General features: G+C 43.5%; 1 protein-coding gene across 1 annotated transcript in view; it reads left to right on the forward strand.

The window, feature by feature from the left end:
• The window catches only part of MYH9 (myosin heavy chain 9), a 70,417-nt gene extending 51,856 nt beyond the window's left edge, over positions 1-18,561 (forward strand). Inside the window, exons 19-41 of the mRNA XM_014885240.2 lie at positions 634-794; positions 1,512-1,620; positions 2,601-2,732; positions 3,328-3,534; positions 3,979-4,116; positions 4,629-4,752; positions 5,564-5,735; positions 6,328-6,540; positions 6,984-7,128; positions 7,614-7,820; positions 8,764-8,868; positions 10,116-10,268; positions 10,629-10,877; positions 11,360-11,572; positions 12,233-12,445; positions 12,799-12,960; positions 13,648-13,776; positions 14,121-14,209; positions 14,416-14,539; positions 15,599-15,807; positions 16,235-16,343; positions 16,641-16,813; positions 16,979-18,561. Of these exons, the coding sequence (XP_014740726.2) occupies positions 634-794; positions 1,512-1,620; positions 2,601-2,732; positions 3,328-3,534; positions 3,979-4,116; positions 4,629-4,752; positions 5,564-5,735; positions 6,328-6,540; positions 6,984-7,128; positions 7,614-7,820; positions 8,764-8,868; positions 10,116-10,268; positions 10,629-10,877; positions 11,360-11,572; positions 12,233-12,445; positions 12,799-12,960; positions 13,648-13,776; positions 14,121-14,209; positions 14,416-14,539; positions 15,599-15,807; positions 16,235-16,343; positions 16,641-16,813; positions 16,979-17,099 (3,657 nt within the window). The 3' untranslated portion in view covers positions 17,100-18,561. The remainder of the gene's footprint in view (positions 1-633; positions 795-1,511; positions 1,621-2,600; positions 2,733-3,327; positions 3,535-3,978; positions 4,117-4,628; positions 4,753-5,563; positions 5,736-6,327; positions 6,541-6,983; positions 7,129-7,613; positions 7,821-8,763; positions 8,869-10,115; positions 10,269-10,628; positions 10,878-11,359; positions 11,573-12,232; positions 12,446-12,798; positions 12,961-13,647; positions 13,777-14,120; positions 14,210-14,415; positions 14,540-15,598; positions 15,808-16,234; positions 16,344-16,640; positions 16,814-16,978) is intronic.
• Positions 18,562-18,820: the final 259 nt, after the last annotated feature.

The raw sequence follows: 18,820 nt of genomic DNA on the forward strand, positions 1-18,820 counted from the left end.
TGAGCTTCAGTAAACTTTTTGTAATGGCCTGCTGATGACAAATGCTTTCAGCAAAGGCTCCAATTAATTTCTGTAGCATTGCCTCCTTCAAAGGGAAAGCTTTGGCTCTAGCTTGATGACTAGACTTGAATTGAACTTGGCTATAAGGGAGTCCCTTTTTTCTGTCTTACAGGAGTATAGCTGATTTTTCTTAGCTTAGCTAATACAACCGTTGGCAGCAAATCCTTGGAAGGAAGGTTGAGCTGGGGTGTCTTTTTTTTGACAGAGATAGGACTGAGAAAAAGTAAATGGGAAGGCTCAACAGATGTGTTAGAAAAGGAAGAGGGCACTCAGGACTAGACATGCATTCCTCACAGCATCCTTGTATTCTAAGTACTTGATATGATACTGTATTAAATGATATTTGCTGTCATATTTTGTCTCTGATTACCTCCATTTGATGCTGTGCTTGGCTGAGCTCTGACTCCTCTGATTGGGATAGGCCAGGAATTTATTGGGAGTTGGCAACTTTAGTTTGTCTGAGTGGTTCATTGTAGAGAAGGGCTGTCTTAGAACCACGAGCCACAAGTATGTTTTGTAATGTTTCACATGAGACAGTCTTTGCAGGACATTAATTCTTCTCTCTCTTTTTAGATCAAAGCATTGGAGCTGGATTCCAACCTTTACAGAATTGGACAGAGTAAAGTGTTTTTCAGAGCTGGAGTCCTTGCTCATCTTGAAGAAGAGAGAGACCTGAAGATCACAGATGTCATTATTGGATTCCAAGCATGTTGCAGAGGCTACCTGGCCAGAAAGTAAGTATCTTGACTTTTAAAATACCTCATAAACATGTATTTCTCCCATTCAGCTTTATTTTCAAAAAAAGAGAAATCATTATGTCTAGAAATTATTTCTTGTCAGAAAGGTCATGATTTATTTATTGTGTGTAACAGCTGATGGTCTTTTAGGGTTTTCTCATTCCTGTAATGCCAGACTCCTGGCACCTGCAAGAATCTGTGTGCTGTAACCCAGAACCTACCTGAGCAGTAAAGTTTGTTCCTCTTTGTAAGAATGCTATACAGCAGATCAAGTTTTTGACAGAAGTGCTGTGAAGGTGCAAATGGAAAAGTCTTAGTACAGTACTGATGCAGGAGCTGTAAGGTTTCTTTTAAGTTATCACATAGAGCTGCAATTGGTACAGTTCTGAGATCAAAAGTAGTACCTGTCAGTTTGGTGGGAAAACACACCTCTGCTTCAGATCTCCCTTTTTGGAAGTGAAGATAGTAAAGCTTTTCAGAGTAGAAGACGTGAGGGAAATTTTGTTAAAATAGGAAATGGGATTAAGTCAAAAATAGCCACTCTTACCTGAGCAGAAAAAAAAAAAGAAAATCGAGAAAGTTCACTGGAAACTGCTGGGTTTTGGGGAGGGAACCTTCTAAAGAAAAAAACACAGAAGTATCTAAGAAAGGGCTTGATGGTGTGAATTGTGTGCTGCTCTGGGTTCCTTTGTCTTACGTCCACTTGCTTTGCAGAGCCTTTGCCAAGCGCCAGCAGCAGCTGACAGCTATGAAAGTGCTTCAGAGAAACTGTGCTGCCTATTTGAAACTGCGCAACTGGCAATGGTGGAGGTTGTTCACCAAGGTAATAGTTCTCCCTTTGCAATCTGCAATGAGCAAAGACATCAACTAGATCAGTGTGCTCAGAGCCCCATCCAACCTGACCTTGAAAGCTTTCAGGGATTGGGCATCCATCCACCACCTCTCTAGAAAGCCTGTTCTAGTGTTTCACCACCCTCATTGTAAAAAACTTCTTCCTTATATCTAGTCTGAATCTACTCTTTGTTAGCTTAAAACCATTACTGTTTTGTCACAACAAGCCTTCCTAACAAGTTTAGCCCCCTCTATTTTATGAACCCTCTTCTAGGTACTGACAGGTGCTCTGAGGTCTCCCTGGAGCCTTCTCTTCTCCAGGCTGAACAGCCCCATCTCTCTCAGCCTGTCCTCATAACAGAGGTGCTCCAGCCCTCTGATCATTTTTGTGACCTTCTGGACCCACTCCAGCAAGTCCATATCTTTCCTGGGCTGAGGACCCCAGACCTGGATGCAACACTCCAGGTGGGGTCTCACCAGAGCAGAGGGGCAGAATTCCCCTCTGGATTCAACCCAGCCAGTTCCTCAATCACCAAACACACCACCCATCAAATCCATCTCTCTTCAGTTAAGAGAGAAAGATCTTCTAGAGTACCATGCCAAAGGCCTCACAGAAGTCCACCTATATGACATTGACTTATCTGTGAATTTCCCCATTATATGGCAACTTTTTAATTCTCTCACTATTACTACTTGACCCTTGAGGGTCTGGAATTTACTAAACCCTTTCCTGATGCATCCCATCCTGGAGGAGAATAAATGGTCTGGCAGAAAGTGTGCTATTGGCAGAGTAGGTGATACCTAGTCCTGTATGATTCCCCCAGTGTTCACAACAAAACAGTTCGTCAGTCCTTCAAATAAGACACTTACCTGAAATGTTATTTTATTCAATGCTTACCTCAAATACAGGAGCATTTTTTCATGTTTTTGTTATTCCTTATACACATCTCTTTCCCTTGGTTTGCCTTTCAGGTGAAACCCCTTCTGCAGGTGAGCAGACAGGAGGAGGAGATGATGGCCAAGGAAGAAGAACTAATAAAGGTCAGGGAGAAGCAGCTGGCTGCAGAAAATAGACTGAGTGAGATGGAGACGTTCCAGGCTCAGGTGAGTTTTCCAAATCTAATATGTAGAAATTGTTCTCTCTCCACCTGTCCAACTCCTTTGCTTTCTTGGTCTGGTGGACAAACTGCAGGATTCCAACTTGCTGGAACGTGACTTGGCTGCCTCTTGTTCACTTTCCTTTGCCCTTCTTTCAGCTCATTTCCTGCAGCAGGTCTTTCTCTACAGTGACTACCTATTGCCCTGCTGTAGCCATTATAGGAAAAAAGTCACCTTTGGCTAAGTGTTACAGCAAGCTGGTGGAATTCAGACTTGTCGTTAATGGAATCCTTTTTGTTTGGAACACAGAAGGTGGGAGCAGGATTGTTTTTTTCTGCAGGACTGATAATTATTGTTACTTTTGTAAGGGAAATAGACAATATCCATATTTCAAAATTTGTGAATAATTTGTGGTTGCAGCACCTGATTTGTGAAGGAGAACATGCACTTTTTTTATATTTAGCATTCAGTTAGCAGCGGGGGACTGCTGTGATGTTTAAAACTGTAACTGTGGACCAGAGGAGCACAAAACTTAACACACATTGCTAAGTGCTTTGGTAAATTGGAGCTTGTCTTATTTCTGGCTTTGCATCCAATGTAGCTAATGGCAGAGAAGATGCAGCTGCAGGAACAGTTGCAAGCAGAAACCGAACTGTGTGCCGAAGCTGAGGAGATAAGAGCTCGCCTGACAGCCAAGAAACAAGAGCTGGAGGAGATATGTCATGACCTGGAAGCAAGGGTGGAGGAAGAGGAAGAACGGTGTCAACATCTTCAGGCTGAAAAGAAGAAAATGCAGCAGAACATCCAGGTAATACCTTAGGAACGTTTTCTCTCGTTAGTAAAGAGGATAGTAAGGGTTGGAGCCTCAGCTTGGGGGAAAGAGACATAGGAAAATCCATTTGTGGAAACAATAATAGAACCAGCAGTTCTGGTGCTAAGCCTGAGGCATTCAATCAGTTGTCTGGAATGAGCTGTTCCATTCTTGAAGGTGAGGGACACTTTTCAAATAATTAAACAAGTCTTTGTTTTAGGAATGGTAGTGTTCTTTGAAAAATAACATTGTTTATTATGCTAGAAAATGTGTTGATTGGCATGAAATATGTTGCATTAAGACATGGCAGAGATGTCAGTCTAGGATCAGTGTTAATACCTTGAAGGAAGGGTGAAGAAACCTTCCATTCTAGTATTGCTACCATGCTGTTCCATGGATTGGTGAGCAGCACTGACCTTGCTTTTCTTTGGTGTTGTGAAGGAACTAGAGGAGCAGCTTGAGGAAGAGGAAAGCGCAAGGCAGAAGCTGCAGCTAGAAAAAGTGACCACAGAGGCCAAATTGAAGAAATTGGAAGAAGATGTGCTAGTTTTGGAAGATCAGAATCTGAAATTGGCTAAGGTAAGACTCCTGCATCTTCCTCCACAAGCTAAAGATGCACTGGTGTTTCTACTGGAAAAAGCCACTACAGGCTGGCTATTTCCCTATTACAGGGAAACTTAGTAATTAATTCAGTCTTGTCTTTGAGAATTCGAACCTGAATTTTTGAAAGTAACTGCCTCCCTGTATTCTCAACAGTCAGTATTGTATGATATTTAAATAACCTTCACTAAATGATGATCAAGGAGCAAATATTTTCTGATGCATTGTTGTTATGCCAAACAGTATCACGTTATTTTATAAACAGACTTCCTTCTCAGTTTTGAAAGGGCTATCATATACAAATCTTTAATTTAAATTCAGCTTTAAATTTATTTTAATTCTGTTTGTGGTCCTGAAAGGATTCCTTTCTTTCTGAGTTTCCTTGTAGCAGGAGTAGGTACTCATGACGTTGGTATTTCTAAGTAGTCAGATCTTAAAAAATACCTTGTAATTCCAGCAACTCTTTTGACTCTGCCTTCTCAATTCTGCAGGAAAAGAAACTCTTGGAAGACAGAATGTCTGAATTTACAACAAACCTGACAGAGGAAGAGGAAAAATCTAAGAGTTTAGCCAAACTGAAGAATAAGCATGAGGCCATGATCACAGACCTTGAAGGTGATTTTGGGTTTTGTTTTTTTGTTGTTGTGTTTGGTTTTGGTGTTTTTTTTTTTTTTTTGAGAGAGATATCCCATAAAGACCTTGCCTAATTAGTTTTAGATGGTTTCTTATTAAAACTTGTTGAACTTCAGTTTCATTTCTGAAAGAGTTTTAGTCCTCCTGAGTTTCTGAAGGGTTAAAAATTCGTCTATAGTGTGTAAGCTATTGATCAGTTTAATAGAGCTGTACTCTGTCTGGGTGAAGGTTATGTGCCTTGTCAGCTGAGCCCTTGATCTAAATAAAAATCCTCTCCAAAACAGCCAGGCCAATGGAGAAGAGAGGCTGGTTCTCTTTCCTCTCCTGCTGTGGAAGTGTCTCCACTTTTCTACTTCCAGCAGCATCAGTCTGTCAGGGTTAGTGCTGTTTCTGGTAGCCTGTTTGCACAGGTTCTTCAGAATTCTAGAAGGATCTTCTTCTGGAGATTGCTAGTTTAGTTTCAGTAAAGGGAGAGCAGACCTTGTGTTCAGCATCACTAAATGGGTGCTTATGCCTGTGAGGCATGAGACTGGCATTGTGTTTGCATTGTTACAGTGAAAGTGGGAAAAGGAGGTTTAGCTGTAAGGTGAGGGGAAGGGCAATTGCCCAGCTATATTATGAGGGCAAAATACAGAGTAGATGCCTGTATAGGTACTGACAAAATAATGCAGTCCAGCTACAGTTTGGACAGTTATCAGGAAAGAAAGTCTTGCTTCAATAGATCTTTTTCTGTGCTCGTGCAATGTTCTGAGTTTGTTTTCTGTGTAACTTAACGTGTCCCCATCTCCGTTAGAGCGCCTGCGACGTGAAGAGAAGCAGAGGCAGGAGTTGGAAAAGACTCGTCGGAAGCTTGAAGGGGACTCCACTGATCTGCATGACCAGATTGCTGAGCTGCAGGCTCAGATTGCTGAACTCAAAATGCAGCTGGCCAAGAAGGAAGAGGAGCTGCAGGCAGCCTTAGCTAGGTGAGAACCTGACCTGCGGGGTTCAGTGATCACCTGGTTGGGAAGTATTTCTGGTCTTGTGGTCACTTGGAATAGAGTGAATAGGGATAAATGCAATCTGTGGATGTTGTATTTTAGCCTGTGGACTATTTGAGATCCATGTCATTGGCATTTGAGTTCTTTACCTGCTGCTCACGGCCACATTCTCTGTACAGAACTAGACTATGGATGCCATAGGCACTGCATGCGTTTGACTGGAGTAGTAATCCTTAAACTGGGATTAAAAAGTAGTGGCAGCACACTGTCCCTCTGGTAGTTGGTTTAGTCATCTACTCAGTAGTGTCCAATTTCCAATGTAAAATGCTGCTTTCCCTTCTGCTTTCTTCTGTTGTAAGTCTCTCTCTGTCCCCTTCTTTAAGGTGAGTAATTGTGCTGTCTCAGGTATTGGGAGATAGAGCTTAGAATTTATAGATCATATAAGGATCAAAGTCTGAATATAACATTGTAGAGCTGCCCAATACCAGCTTTTCTTGATAATTTTTGGTAGGACAAGTTGTCTTAATTTGTATATGGTTTAAGTCTGACTCTGACCAGAGCCTTATGTTGAACACAGAGTGGAAGAAGAGGCAGCTCAGAAGAACATGGCCCTGAAGAAGATTAGGGAACTCGAATCCCAGATCACTGAGCTGCAGGAAGACTTGGAGTCAGAGAGAGCATTCAGGAATAAAGCTGAAAAACAGAAGCGGGATCTGGGAGAAGAGCTGGAAGCATTGAAAACAGAGCTAGAAGACACACTAGATTCTACAGCTGCTCAGCAGGAGCTGAGGTAACTCCAACATGGGGCTCTGTTACCTTTTTTGGGGGTTTGTTTTGGCTGTTTTTAGTAATTCTGCTGTATTCAGTCTCTTATCATAGCAAGTCTGCCTTTATCACTGGTTAGGAGCCTCAGTGACTACAGAAGGAGGTGATGTGCAAGCTCTTGTCAAGACTCCATTACCTCACCTGATGTCAGAAAGTTGATTTGCTCCCTAACCAAAGTATTAGTGGTACTCCTGAAATATTGGTACTTTCAGGCTGTTACTTCTTAGGCAGAAATATTGCTGCCAGCTTGCACTTAAGAAGGATGCAGTGCTAAGTGCTACTTTTGAAAAGTATCTTTATAGCCTAAACAGACCTTGGGATTTTTCTGCATTAGAGATGCTGTTGGTGGATATACATCTCTGTTTGATTCCGTCCTTGGCATCTAAATGGAATTTGTGAATTTTGCAGGTCCAAGAGAGAACAAGAAGTAACTGTTTTGAAGAAGACCCTTGAAGATGAGGCAAGGACTCATGAGGCTCAAATCCAAGAGATGAGGCAGAAACATTCACAAGCTATTGAAGAGCTGGCAGAGCAGTTAGAACAAACCAAACGGGTATGTGGAACAGAAAACACAAGGCCAAAGCACTCAACCTCCTTGAAATGACAGTGCAGAAGAGCACAAAGTGTTCGTGATTCTCATATATGTGGTCTTCTTCCCTTGGTAGATTGTTTTTTTCCATGAAGCATTTATAAAGCTGTTTTAAATAGTGACAGTCATTCTTTTTTCCTCCTGTTAGGCATGTTATACTGCACAGCCAAGACATTCTTCTCACTGCTAGCACTTGTTACTTGTACAACCTTTAATTTGGAAATCTGATGGTGCAAGACTTTTTTCTGTATTATTGTCTTCTATGATTGTTAGATTGTCACCTGATAATCGGTGACAGGCTGTTCATCTTGTTTTGTTCTGAGTAAGCAGTCTGCAACTTAACTGCTTAACATACAGCATTACCTTGCTTGTTGGAAAAACATGTACTCACTGGATCCTGCCATATCTAAAGTCTGAGGGATTTTGCTGCCTTTTCTTTCCCTCTTCAGGTGAAAGCAAATCTTGAAAAAGCAAAACAAGCTCTGGAAAGTGAGAAGGTTGAACTGTCCAATGAGGTGAAGGCTCTTCTGCAGGGCAAAGGTGATGCTGAGCACAAGCGGAAAAAAGTGGATGCTCAGCTCCAGGAACTGCAGGTGAAATTTACAGAAGGCGAAAGAGCGAAGACTGAACTGGCTGAGAGGGTTAACAAACTGCAGGTGAGTGGTGTGGGTTTTGATTAGCTTCAGCCCAGGCTCAAGAGAAAAGGTTGTAGGGTGGTGTCTCCCCATGGCTAGTTCAAAAATTGTTTGTCCTGAAGATAATATTCCTACAAACAGCAAATCCATCATTTGCTTCCCAAGGACTACGCGAACTCCTCAACTCATTGCCAGATCAGGATATTTGGATTGATGTCATTTATTTCCAGCAGCCCTGAGGAGATGAAATAACCAGTTGCTGTTTGAGTTTTGTGAGGCTCAAGGAGTCAGTGTCTGTGCCCCCTGAAAGCAGGCAGTGGTTTGCACAGCTCTGAGCACTCAGCTGCTGGAGCACCTGAGTGGCACACACAGACTGGTGGTTGTGTAACTCATGTGGAAGACGGTGTGTGAAAGTTTTGTCACATGGCTGATGGCTCAAGAAGGATCATGTGGGAATTCATGGGTTTCTCCTCCTTTCTTCAAAGGAGCAGCAAATCCCTTAGAGTGACATGAAACATTGTCTTTGGCCTTCTCCTTTATGGAGGGTCATCTTTAAAAGTCGAAGATTGTCAGCATATGCACAATCTTTTGAAGTGTGAAAATGTAATTTTGAGACTCTAGATATAATCCTGAAGCAGATAGTATAAAATAGAAGAAAGTTAATTTAATAAAAGATTTTATGATTACTTACCAGGCTGTCTGAAATCTCATATAGGCCTTAAAAAACCCAAACCAACCAAAATCAGAAGGCTGTTGCCATACAAGTGATCTGAAATAAAGATCTCTTCAGCTTCTCATATTTAATTCCTGGGACTGTGGAAATGTGTTCATTCCTTGAAAGATTATACACATGCCCTCTTGTTGAGAGGTGCCTCTGTTTTCAGTTTTGGGTCTCGTAGCTGCACCTCTTCCTGTCTGTTTTTGCTGGTGCATTCAGTAACTGATACTCTGATCTCTCCTTCAGGTCGAGTTGGACAATGTCACAGGTCTTCTGAACCAGTCTGACAGTAAATCAATCAAATTAGCAAAGGATTTCTCTGCTCTGGAATCACAGCTTCAGGATACACAGGTGAGAACTTTGGAAACCAAGGCAACTGTGTCTGTTACAAATTGGTAAAGGGAGAAATCACACTGGATGCCATTAAATACTGATTATACAACAATTCAAAGGATTGGGTCTGGACTTTTTTTTTTTTTGTTGAGGGGTTTATACAGCATGGTATTGAGGGCATTTCTACAGAAACAGGCTGGTTATCTTCCTTCTGCTTTCTCAGCCTGTGGAACATATGCGACTTTCCCTGTCTTGGGCTCAGAAGTCCTGCTCTATTACCTTTCCACTTGAGAGCACTTTAGTGCTTCAGCTGACTGGAATGCTTGTTTGAAGTTCTTGTTTGAGATCTTCGTAGTCAAGTGTTTGACAGGGTTTCTGTGTGTGTGCACATGTGTGTGATTTCCAGTAAATTTGTCAAATTAAGCAGAAAGTTTTATTTCCCAGTGGATATTGGAGAAGTGATAGATTCAAATAACTCTGTATTTTTTCAGGAAATAAATCATCCTTAGTCTTACACTGTGGGAAAAACAAGCATTTACAGTTAGCAGAATATGACTCAAGGTGAAGCATGGACTGCTAAGAGGGTTGGAAGGGAAAGGAAGGGCACATCAATAATAAGTAGCCTTGAACAGTTATTGATGTTCTGTCTACTCAGTACTCTTTAAAAAACAGACTCAAAGACAGGGCACAATACAAAAATTCTGCACTAGTTTGAAGATTGGTTAATCTTTACAGATCCTTCAGCTCAAGCACTGGCAGCATAAGTGAGCCAATGCTGTTGTGCCCTAAACTGGTAAAGGACCAGTGCTGTACAGTTCTTCTGAGACCAACACTGTTTTTAACCATGCAAGAGCATTGGGCCTGTTGTGTGTTCCTTTGGTACCAGAGTATGAGAGAGACACTTAGCAGAGTACAGTCATATTATTGTTGGGAAAGGTCTGAATACTTTCTGTGGTACTTTGGAGGACTTGAAGAAGGACTGTGGAAAAACTTATGTGGTAAGGCCTTGAGAAAGGCTTGTCTGGCAAGGAGTGTACTTTAATGATTAGAGTGTAGGAGCAAATAGGACCCTTCTGAATATTTTGTTTCTATACTGGGTTACTGAAAGGCAGTTATTTAAATCCTGTCTTCAGTTGTCTTATCTGAGAAATTAGTTACATGCTTAAACTCAACTTCAGAAGCACTCCTGGAGAGAGTGGGTGAGGATTGTGAGCCTTCAAATCCAGTGAGTGTTGCTAAATTCCACTGGGGTGTTTGCTTTATAGGAGCTCCTGCAGGAGGAGACTCGCCTCAAACTGAGCCTCAGCACTAAGCTGAAGCAAATGGAAGATGAGAAGAATTCTCTCAAGGAGCAACTGGAAGAAGAGGAGGAGGCAAAGAGGAACATGGAGAAACAGATCTCTGTTCTTCAGCAACAGGTACAGAGTCTGCATCCCGTAAACCAGTGCCTTTTGAGAGGAAGCATAAATACAGGTCTGTCTTGAGAGAAGTAAGATTTAAATGCAGAATTGACTTCTAGTAACACAACCTCTCCTGGGCAAGGGTGATTTTGCTTATTTGGGTGAGAGAAGAAATTAGTAGGTCTCTGATGATAATCACGTGAACTGCTTGTAGATTTCTGTCCAGGAATTCCTTTGGGAATTCAGTTGCATGGTATTATCTGAGCATGGAGTAGTACCTTCAGAAATGACCAAACTGTCTTACTTGAATGTCCTAAACTTCTGGTGCTGGTAAACTGCACAGAACGTTTTCTGTGGCTTCATGTGCATGTCCTTTAGGCAATAGATGCCAAGAAGAAGATGGATGATGGTCTGGGCTGCCTTGAGTCATCAGAGGAAGCCAGGAAGAAGCTGCAGAAGGACTTGGAGGGCTTGAGCCAGCGATATGAAGAGAAGATAGCTGCATATGACAAGCTGGAGAAAACAAAGACCCGCCTGCAGCAAGAGCTGGATGACCTTGCTGTGGACTTGGACCATCAGCGGCAGATTGTCTCCAACCTGGAGAAGAAGCAGAAGAAGTTTGATCAGGTATGAGCTCAGTCATAAGCATTCAGTAGGTACATCTTATTGATAGGTCTGCTTTAAGAAATAAAGCAATAAGCAATACTGCTTGGAGAATGCATATTTATTTCTGAACTAAGGCAGAGCACGTAGAGTGGAGAAAAAAGCTTTAATAGAAGTAAATTAATTTTGTTCTATGAATAGGAAGTTAAGTAATATTCCTTTTCCCAAAGGGATAACATTTATATCAAAACCAAGATTTTTTTGAAGTGTTGTTTGCAAATCATCTCAGAGAAGGTTGAAAATAATAGGTTGGAGGCCTAGGAGGTCAGGTGTTTGTTTACTTGGGGTCAGCACGGTTGTGAGAGATGGGATGGCGTGCCTCATTCTCTGAAGCCGCATATTCCATGGAAGAACACTATTAAAAAGGCCCTGATGACAAGATGCATGTTTACCTTGTTAGCAAATGCTCAGTAATTTGTCAGAATACTGATGCTGTGCTCTTGTAGCTGTTGGCAGAAGAGAAGACCATCTCTGCCAAGTATGCGGAGGAACGGGACCGTGCTGAGGCAGAGGCACGGGAGAAGGAGACCAAGGCCCTGTCCCTGGCCAGAGCCCTGGAAGAAGCCATAGAGCAGAAGGCTGAGCTGGAACGGGTCAATAAGCAGTTCCGAGCAGAGATGGAAGATCTCATGAGCTCCAAGGATGATGTTGGGAAAAGTGTAAGTATTCAGTTGAAGTGTCCTGGCAGGAGATGTCACACAGTCGATACTGTTAGTTTTGTCCTGCAAAAAGCTGATGCCAGTGCTAATGTTGTAGAGAGTAGTGGATACGTTGTGAGTTTGCGAATGTTTTGTTTGTATTGCATCACTAAGTGGTAAAGGTGGGTTGGAAATGACCCAAATGAAGCAGTGGCAAAGCTGAAAATTACCTGGTATCCTTGTGGCAGAAATGAAGATGTGGTGTGAACCTGATACGTAAAATACAGCAGTTAATGAGGCAGTAGAAGACATTATCTGTAATATTAAAAAAAAACAAAAACAAAAAAGAAATGTTAATGAAGGAAAAGAATAAATTCAGAGGCTAAGAAGTATTTTCTTGAATTCTGTCAGAACCAGAGGTGTCCAGCTCTGACAAGTCTTCACTAAGTCAGGACTGGGCTGACAATTGCTTTTCTCTTCCTCCCCACCACCACCCACACACAACTAGAGCAGTAATTGTGGTTCAGACTGGCAGTGTGCATCTGCCCTAATACAGGGACAGGTGCAGTGTTCTTGTATCCTGTCTGATGTGAGTGGCTGTTGTTAGCCTTTTTTTCTGTTAGGGTAGACTAAATTGTGTGCACTCTCTTCGGAAACCTCACGTGTGGTACTGTGTTGTAGGTCCATGAGTTGGAGAAGGCTAAGCGAGCCTTGGAGCAGCAGGTGGAGGAGATGAAGACACAGCTGGAAGAGCTGGAGGATGAGCTGCAGGCCACAGAGGATGCCAAACTGCGGCTAGAAGTGAACCAACAGGCTATGAAGGCACAGTTTGACCGGGACCTCCAGGGGCGTGATGAACAGAATGAAGAGAAGAAGAAACAGCTGATCAGACAAGTAAGAACTGCTCTGTAAATCCTCAATGCATTCTGTACACAAAGGCACTTGTGTCTGAAGATGGTCAGACAGACAGTGCTAATCCAAAGATTGTTGTTAATGCTAATACTCCAGGCAATATTGCAAAGCTGTGAGAGACTTCCTCCCTTGTGTGTGTGATTGTTCCAATGGTCTTTGTCTATCACAGGAACCCGTGGGGCTTTATTAGTGAGGAATGTCAGCCCCATCCCCCTGCCAGGGAGAATGAAGACAAGTCACATGCTTGCACTTGTGGCCTTTGAAAGGGGAATGTGAAAAGTGGGTGCTGGGAAACAAAGGAGCTGAAATGCTGATGCCTCTGCTGCTCCACACAGGTTCGGGAGATGGAGGCGGAGCTGGAGGATGAACGCAAACAGCGCTCCATGGCTGTGGCTGCCAGGAAGAAGCTCGAGATGGACCTGAAGGATTTGGAAAGCCATATAGACACTGCTAACAAGAATCGTGAAGAAGCCATCAAGCAGCTGCGCAAACTGCAGGTGAAACATTGCAGCTATTTCAGCTGTCAGGGCAGAGATTTTACCCGGGGAAACGGGATGTAAGGTTTCTCCTCGCCAGAACAATGCATCAGTGTCACAAGAGCAGCAGAATCTTGCAGCAGTTCACTGTGAAAGATTTTTTGGCATTTCAAGCATCCTTCTAATCCCAATCTGCCTGTTTAATTCCCTGGGAGACAAGCTGTAGGCAAAGTCCACTCTAGTGCTTGCTTCAAGGTCCGTGTTTTTGGAAGGGGTTACAGAGCTGCAAAGCTAGAGAACCTTAAATAACGTTTAGGCCTACTCTTACCCCAAGATGGCTCTGTTGTGCCTCTTAAATTCCTGCAAGAAGTTGTCTGACCTGTTCTTAGGAAAAACTAAATCCTCTCTAGACTGTTCATTCCAATGCTTCACTAGAAAGCTTTTTGTACCTTCCCTTCCCCTGTCCATTTGTCTGATGAAACTTTTTTCTACAAATGAGCAATCCTGTTTGCTTCCATTGATATTTTTACATGTTACTTGTGAAATGCAAAAAGGATGATTCCTTTTGTTTTTACAGCAACCTTTGTGATTGCTAAAGAGTAATGAATCCCTATTTCTGTTTTCCATCCATGTTTCCCATAAGACAAACAAACAACATCTTGTAATATGAACACTCTGAACTCATCCCTTTCTCTTCTCCGTTTTCAGGCACAAATGAAGGATTACATGCGGGAACTGGAGGACACTCGTACTTCCAGAGAAGAGATCTTGGCACAGGCTAAAGAAAATGAGAAGAAACTGAAAAGCATGGAGGCAGAGATGATCCAATTGCAGGAGGTAATGGAATATGCATGAAAGTCAAGGGTTGGTTTGTTTTCTTTGGCCAAGAACTATATGCAGCAGTCTAAGCTGGAGTGTTTATTTTCTTTCTTTTGTACTTTTTTCTCTTCTCAAATATGAGGTCCAATTCAAAATGCAGAATTTGGCCCTTTCCTGACAGCTGTGGTAGGAGTGTGCAAAGCAAAGGAGGCTGTGGGGTGGACAGGGAATAGGCCATGTCATATAATTAGCTTTGGATTATGCTGGAGACCATACCAGCCATTACCAGTAACTCCTTTTTCCTATGCTGCATTAATTGGTAGCTTCCTATTGGATCACTGTCTATCTCGTTTTCATTCCAGGAACTTGCAGCTGCTGAACGTGCCAAACGCCAGGCCCAGCAAGAGAGGGATGAGCTGGCTGATGAGATTGCCAACAACAGTGGTAAAGGGTGAGTAATGTTCCTCCTTTGAGGAAGGAGGAGCTGCTGTGAGAAAACACTGCTCAGCCTGTTATTTTTATATAGACTGCAGCACACACTGTATCCCCTCTGGTTTCTAAAGACTGAGCTAATTTTGTGTACAAGTGGTGAGTTTTCCCCAAGGCATTGATGCCATCAGTGCTGCTTTAATGCTTTCATGACTCTGTGTCCTACAGAGCACTGGCCATGGAGGAGAAGAGGCGCCTGGAGGCACGGATAGCTCAGCTGGAGGAGGAGTTAGAAGAAGAGCAGGGCAACACAGAGATAATCAATGACCGGCTCAAGAAGGCAAATCTTCAGGTACCTGTTCAGGCTGCAGGGGTTCTCTGGTGTCTGTAAATTGTCAGTCTGTGCTCTGAGTAATGCCAGCAGCTGCCTTGTGCACAGTGCAGGCCCTCAGAAGGCCATAGGTGTGAGCAAGATGAAACAGCTGAATACCACAGTACAGAAAATAGCAGCCAAAATTGATGTTAACTCACTGGCTTTGGCCATTTAAGATCATTAGGTAGCTGGAACAATCTCCCGAGTTTATTTTAAACCAAACCACCTCCCTCCCAGTCCCTTTTTTCTGTGTTAAGGGATATTGAGAAAGATGGTCTGTGGCGTGCTGCTCCAACTTGACATGCTGAAGAGTGCCACAATGTGCTTGGAAAATTACGTTTCTGCCATTTCTTTGCTGTTTCAAATGGACTGAACATATGACATTTGTTAGGCTGCTATAGAAACTATGATCTGCCTGTTGTGTGCCATATTTTCTCTGCCCAACTTTGAGAGTCAAGCATGTTGTTTTCTTACCGCTCCAAAGCCAAGGAGCTGGGCTGATGGTTTTCCAAATGGTTCATTCATTCTGATGGATGAGAGTGTACTACTTGGTTGACTGTCAGTCAGAGCCCTGGCTTGGAAATACACAAGTTCTCACCTTTTTACCTCTGAAAGTCAGTATTTTTAAGCTGCTGCTTCGTAGTGGAAGTAGACAGACCGCAAATAATAAATTAGTAAAGCACATATATTGGATCCACTTGCCTCAGGATTTTTGTAATTCAGAGACTGATAATTACTGTGTTAAGTGCCAGACCATAGCCTTAGCCCCAGAGGGCAGTGAATGTGATTGGCAAGTTTAGTTAGCCCTAAGAGGAGGTTGATAAACCTGTTATTCAAGGAATTACTTTGAAAATCTGGGTAAACTAAGATACTTTGAGAAGTATCCTGCCTACAGATAGCTCCCTCTGCAGTGGAGTTATTCCAAGTATTCAGCTTACCCTCAGGGTCCTTGTTCTTTTTTGAGTCTGAGAAATAAATGAGTCTTTCAGGCAGGAGCACTGGCTGTGCTGAGGAGTCCTTATCTCTCTCTCCATGCAGATCGATCAGATGAACGCCGACCTGAATGCCGAGCGCAGCAATGCACAGAAGAACGAGAACGCTCGCCAGCAGATGGAGCGCCAGAACAAGGAGCTCAAGCTCAAACTGCAGGAGATGGAGAGTGCCGTCAAGTCCAAGTACAAGGCTACCATCACGGCCTTGGAAGCAAAGATAGCACAGCTGGAAGAACAGTTGGACATGGAGACCAAGTATGTAGTAGGAGAAACTCTGCTTTACAGGTTTCCACCCCTTCTGGGATTTTAAGCCCTTCTTAATACTGATTTGTGTGAGTGAGAGCTTCATCCAATATACAGCATAGTACAGAAGGAAGATCTAGGCACACCTTCTTTGTTTATCACAGTAGACACATACACCTTCTTGTGAATTTAACCACTTCTATAACTGTATAAGTGTACCCCTGTAGCTGTGGTACACTTGTTTCCCCCCTGTAGCTCTTGTCCATGTGACATCAGCCTTTTGGACGTTTCTGGGGAACATTTCTTCCCCTCCCCTTTTCTTCCTAAGTTAAGGGGGACTTTTGCTGTCTTCCTCACTTCTGACTTGCCCAGGTCAGGTGATGTGGCTGGGGACAGTGGGAGATGAGCTGTTGTCTGAGCCCCCCATGTTTGTGTTCAGGGAGCGCCAGGCTGCCAGCAAACAGGTGCGCCGTGCCGAGAAGAAGCTCAAAGACATCCTGCTGCAGGTGGATGATGAGAGGCGTAATGCTGAGCAATTCAAAGATCAGGTGGGTACAGTGACCTTCAGTGTCTGTGCATCTTCTGGGGGGCAGGCTTTCCCTTCTATGACCAAGGCATTCACCATCCTATGGATTTCTCTACTTTGTCACTGTAACAATTACAAGATGAGACAGGTGAAAATGTGATTCTTTTAAATTAAAACTAGGACCTCTCAAGTCCTATGCAATTGCCTTCAGAAAGGGAAGAGGGGGCTTTGGAAACTCTGCTTTTTGCTGCTCTAACTATTGTGCTGCAACTCGGGGGAATCACTGAGTTCTTATTTTTTTTGCCCCATATACGTTCAGGCGGACAAGGCAAACATGCGCTTGAAGCAGCTGAAGCGCCAGCTGGAGGAAGCAGAGGAGGAGGCCCAGCGAGCCAATGCATCCCGTAGGAAGCTCCAGCGGGAGCTGGAGGATGCCACTGAAACAGCAGATGCCATGAATAGAGAAGTCAGCTCCCTGAAGAGCAAACTCAGGTAAGGAGGAGCATTTTGTGCCACGCCTTGGCAGCCAGTGCAGCGTGAGTTTTGTGCAGCTGCCCACAGTACAGCAGGGCCAGGTGCTTCCTCAGCTCCTCCCAGAGCCTGCCCTACCTGTGAGTTCCGTGGAACTTTGCTGACGTGCTGTGTGTCCTTCCCTAGGCGTGGGGACCTGCCCTTCGTCATGACACGCCGGATGGTCAGGAAGGGAACAGGAGAGTCAATGTCCGACGAGGAAGTGGATGGCAAGCCAGATGCTGGTGATGCCAAAGCTGCTGAATAAGTCCTCCCATTTGACCCAGGTTACACGTGAGGGAGTGACCCATCTACCCCTCCCCTCTTCCACTGGACTTTCAGCAAACCCTCTCCTCCTAAATTGGCTGGGGATCTGCAGAGCAAGCCCAGATCTGTGTATCTGGGGCCATTGGGCATCTGTGTTCCTAGTTTTCTCCTCTTTCCAGTTTCCTAATCCTCTTTGTATTTAATGCCAAAGAGTCAGGGCTCTGAAATTTGACCAGCGGTTTGGCCACTGCAAAGGCCTGTAGAACTGTCTGCCATGTCTGCTGGTAAATCCTTACACAGTTTGGAGGGAGTGGGGTTAGGGAAAGATTATTTTTGCTGTAAATCTCCTTCTGTCTTCAATTCTAGCTGCAGGGAAGCTTCTTCCTGTATTCTTCCCCCTCCCTCTTTGTTTGCTTTCGGCAATCATGTTCAGTGACCTCAGACTTCTGCCTCTTTTAATCTGCCCACCCATGTGGTTTGGGAGCAGTTTCAGGAAAAACGGTGTGCTTTGGCCATGACAATTTGCCCTTTCTTCTTTCGTGTGTTTCCAGGGAGGGCTGAAGAGGGAAACTCCTCTTGGGACAGCTTACCTGGGGGACTTGCCAAAGTTGTCTTTTTTTTTTTTTCTCCCTTGTGTCTTTTTTTTTTTTTTCCCCCTTGTGTCTTTTTTTTTTCTCCCTTGTGTCCTTTCCCCCCCCCCTTTTTTTTTTCCTTCTTTTTTCCTGTCTGGACAGATCTCTGAAGTGCAATGATGTCCTGTTTGCGTCTCTGCCTCTGAGCGGTTTCATCTAAGTAGTTAATGACAGGCTGGGGGAGCAGAGCAATGTCCTTGTGCTTGTCCGAGAATCTCTGGGGGACCAAATATATTTAATGGTAATAGACAGAATCTAAAGGAATTTAATAGGGTAGTGGGAAGAGGGTGGGGATAAGGGGAGTGAAATTCCTCTTATTGACATGTCCAAGCCTCTTGCACCTGCTCTATAACCAGGGGTTGGGATTAGTTATTGTGCACCATTGACTAAGAGTATATTAAAAACCCTTTAATCTGCACAGATATATGTAAGGCCTTTGTATTTCTTGTAATAAGTAATTAAGAAAAAAAAAATAAAGGTCTTTATCACTGCCTTTCTCTTGGGACCATGGTTATATATAGATAGTCTTTACTTTTCTACACCGTACACTGGTTGCTGGATTTACCTGTATTCTTAACCATATTGTATATGCTGCATTTAGACCTACTTATGAGCAAAGTAAGATTTAAATATGAAGCACCATACTGTATGCCTGAAGCGCCCTAATGCAGGAGCCTCCTGTCCCGATTGCTGTCACAGAAGAATTTAACTAAATTTTTTTATATAATAAAAGTGCCTTAGCATGTGCCTCAGCTGTGTGTCACCACTACAGTCAGTAATGGTTACTGGTGCTCCACTGATGTTATCAATAAAGATTATCCATGTGCTGCAGTCGTGTGCGTTTGTTGCCCTTCCCTCGGTGCAGTGAAGACCCTGTGCGACCAAGGAAACTCTGGGTTTTGTTACATTTTTGCCAGAAATTGCATTAGAAACTTGTGCCCATATTCTGGTCTTTCTGGCCCCTTGAAGTGCCACAAGTGCGTTCTGGTCCTACAGCCAGGGCAGGAGAAGCTGGAGAGCAGCACCAGCAGCTCCTGACTCGGAGCTCGTCCCTCCCATCCTGTGCTGGCCGATCCAGACCTTGCTGGGA

The sequence above is a fragment of the Sturnus vulgaris genome, chromosome 5, assembly GCF_052056855.1.
Source record: "Sturnus vulgaris isolate bStuVul1 chromosome 5, bStuVul1.hap1, whole genome shotgun sequence".
NCBI lineage: Eukaryota > Metazoa > Chordata > Aves > Passeriformes > Sturnidae > Sturnus > Sturnus vulgaris.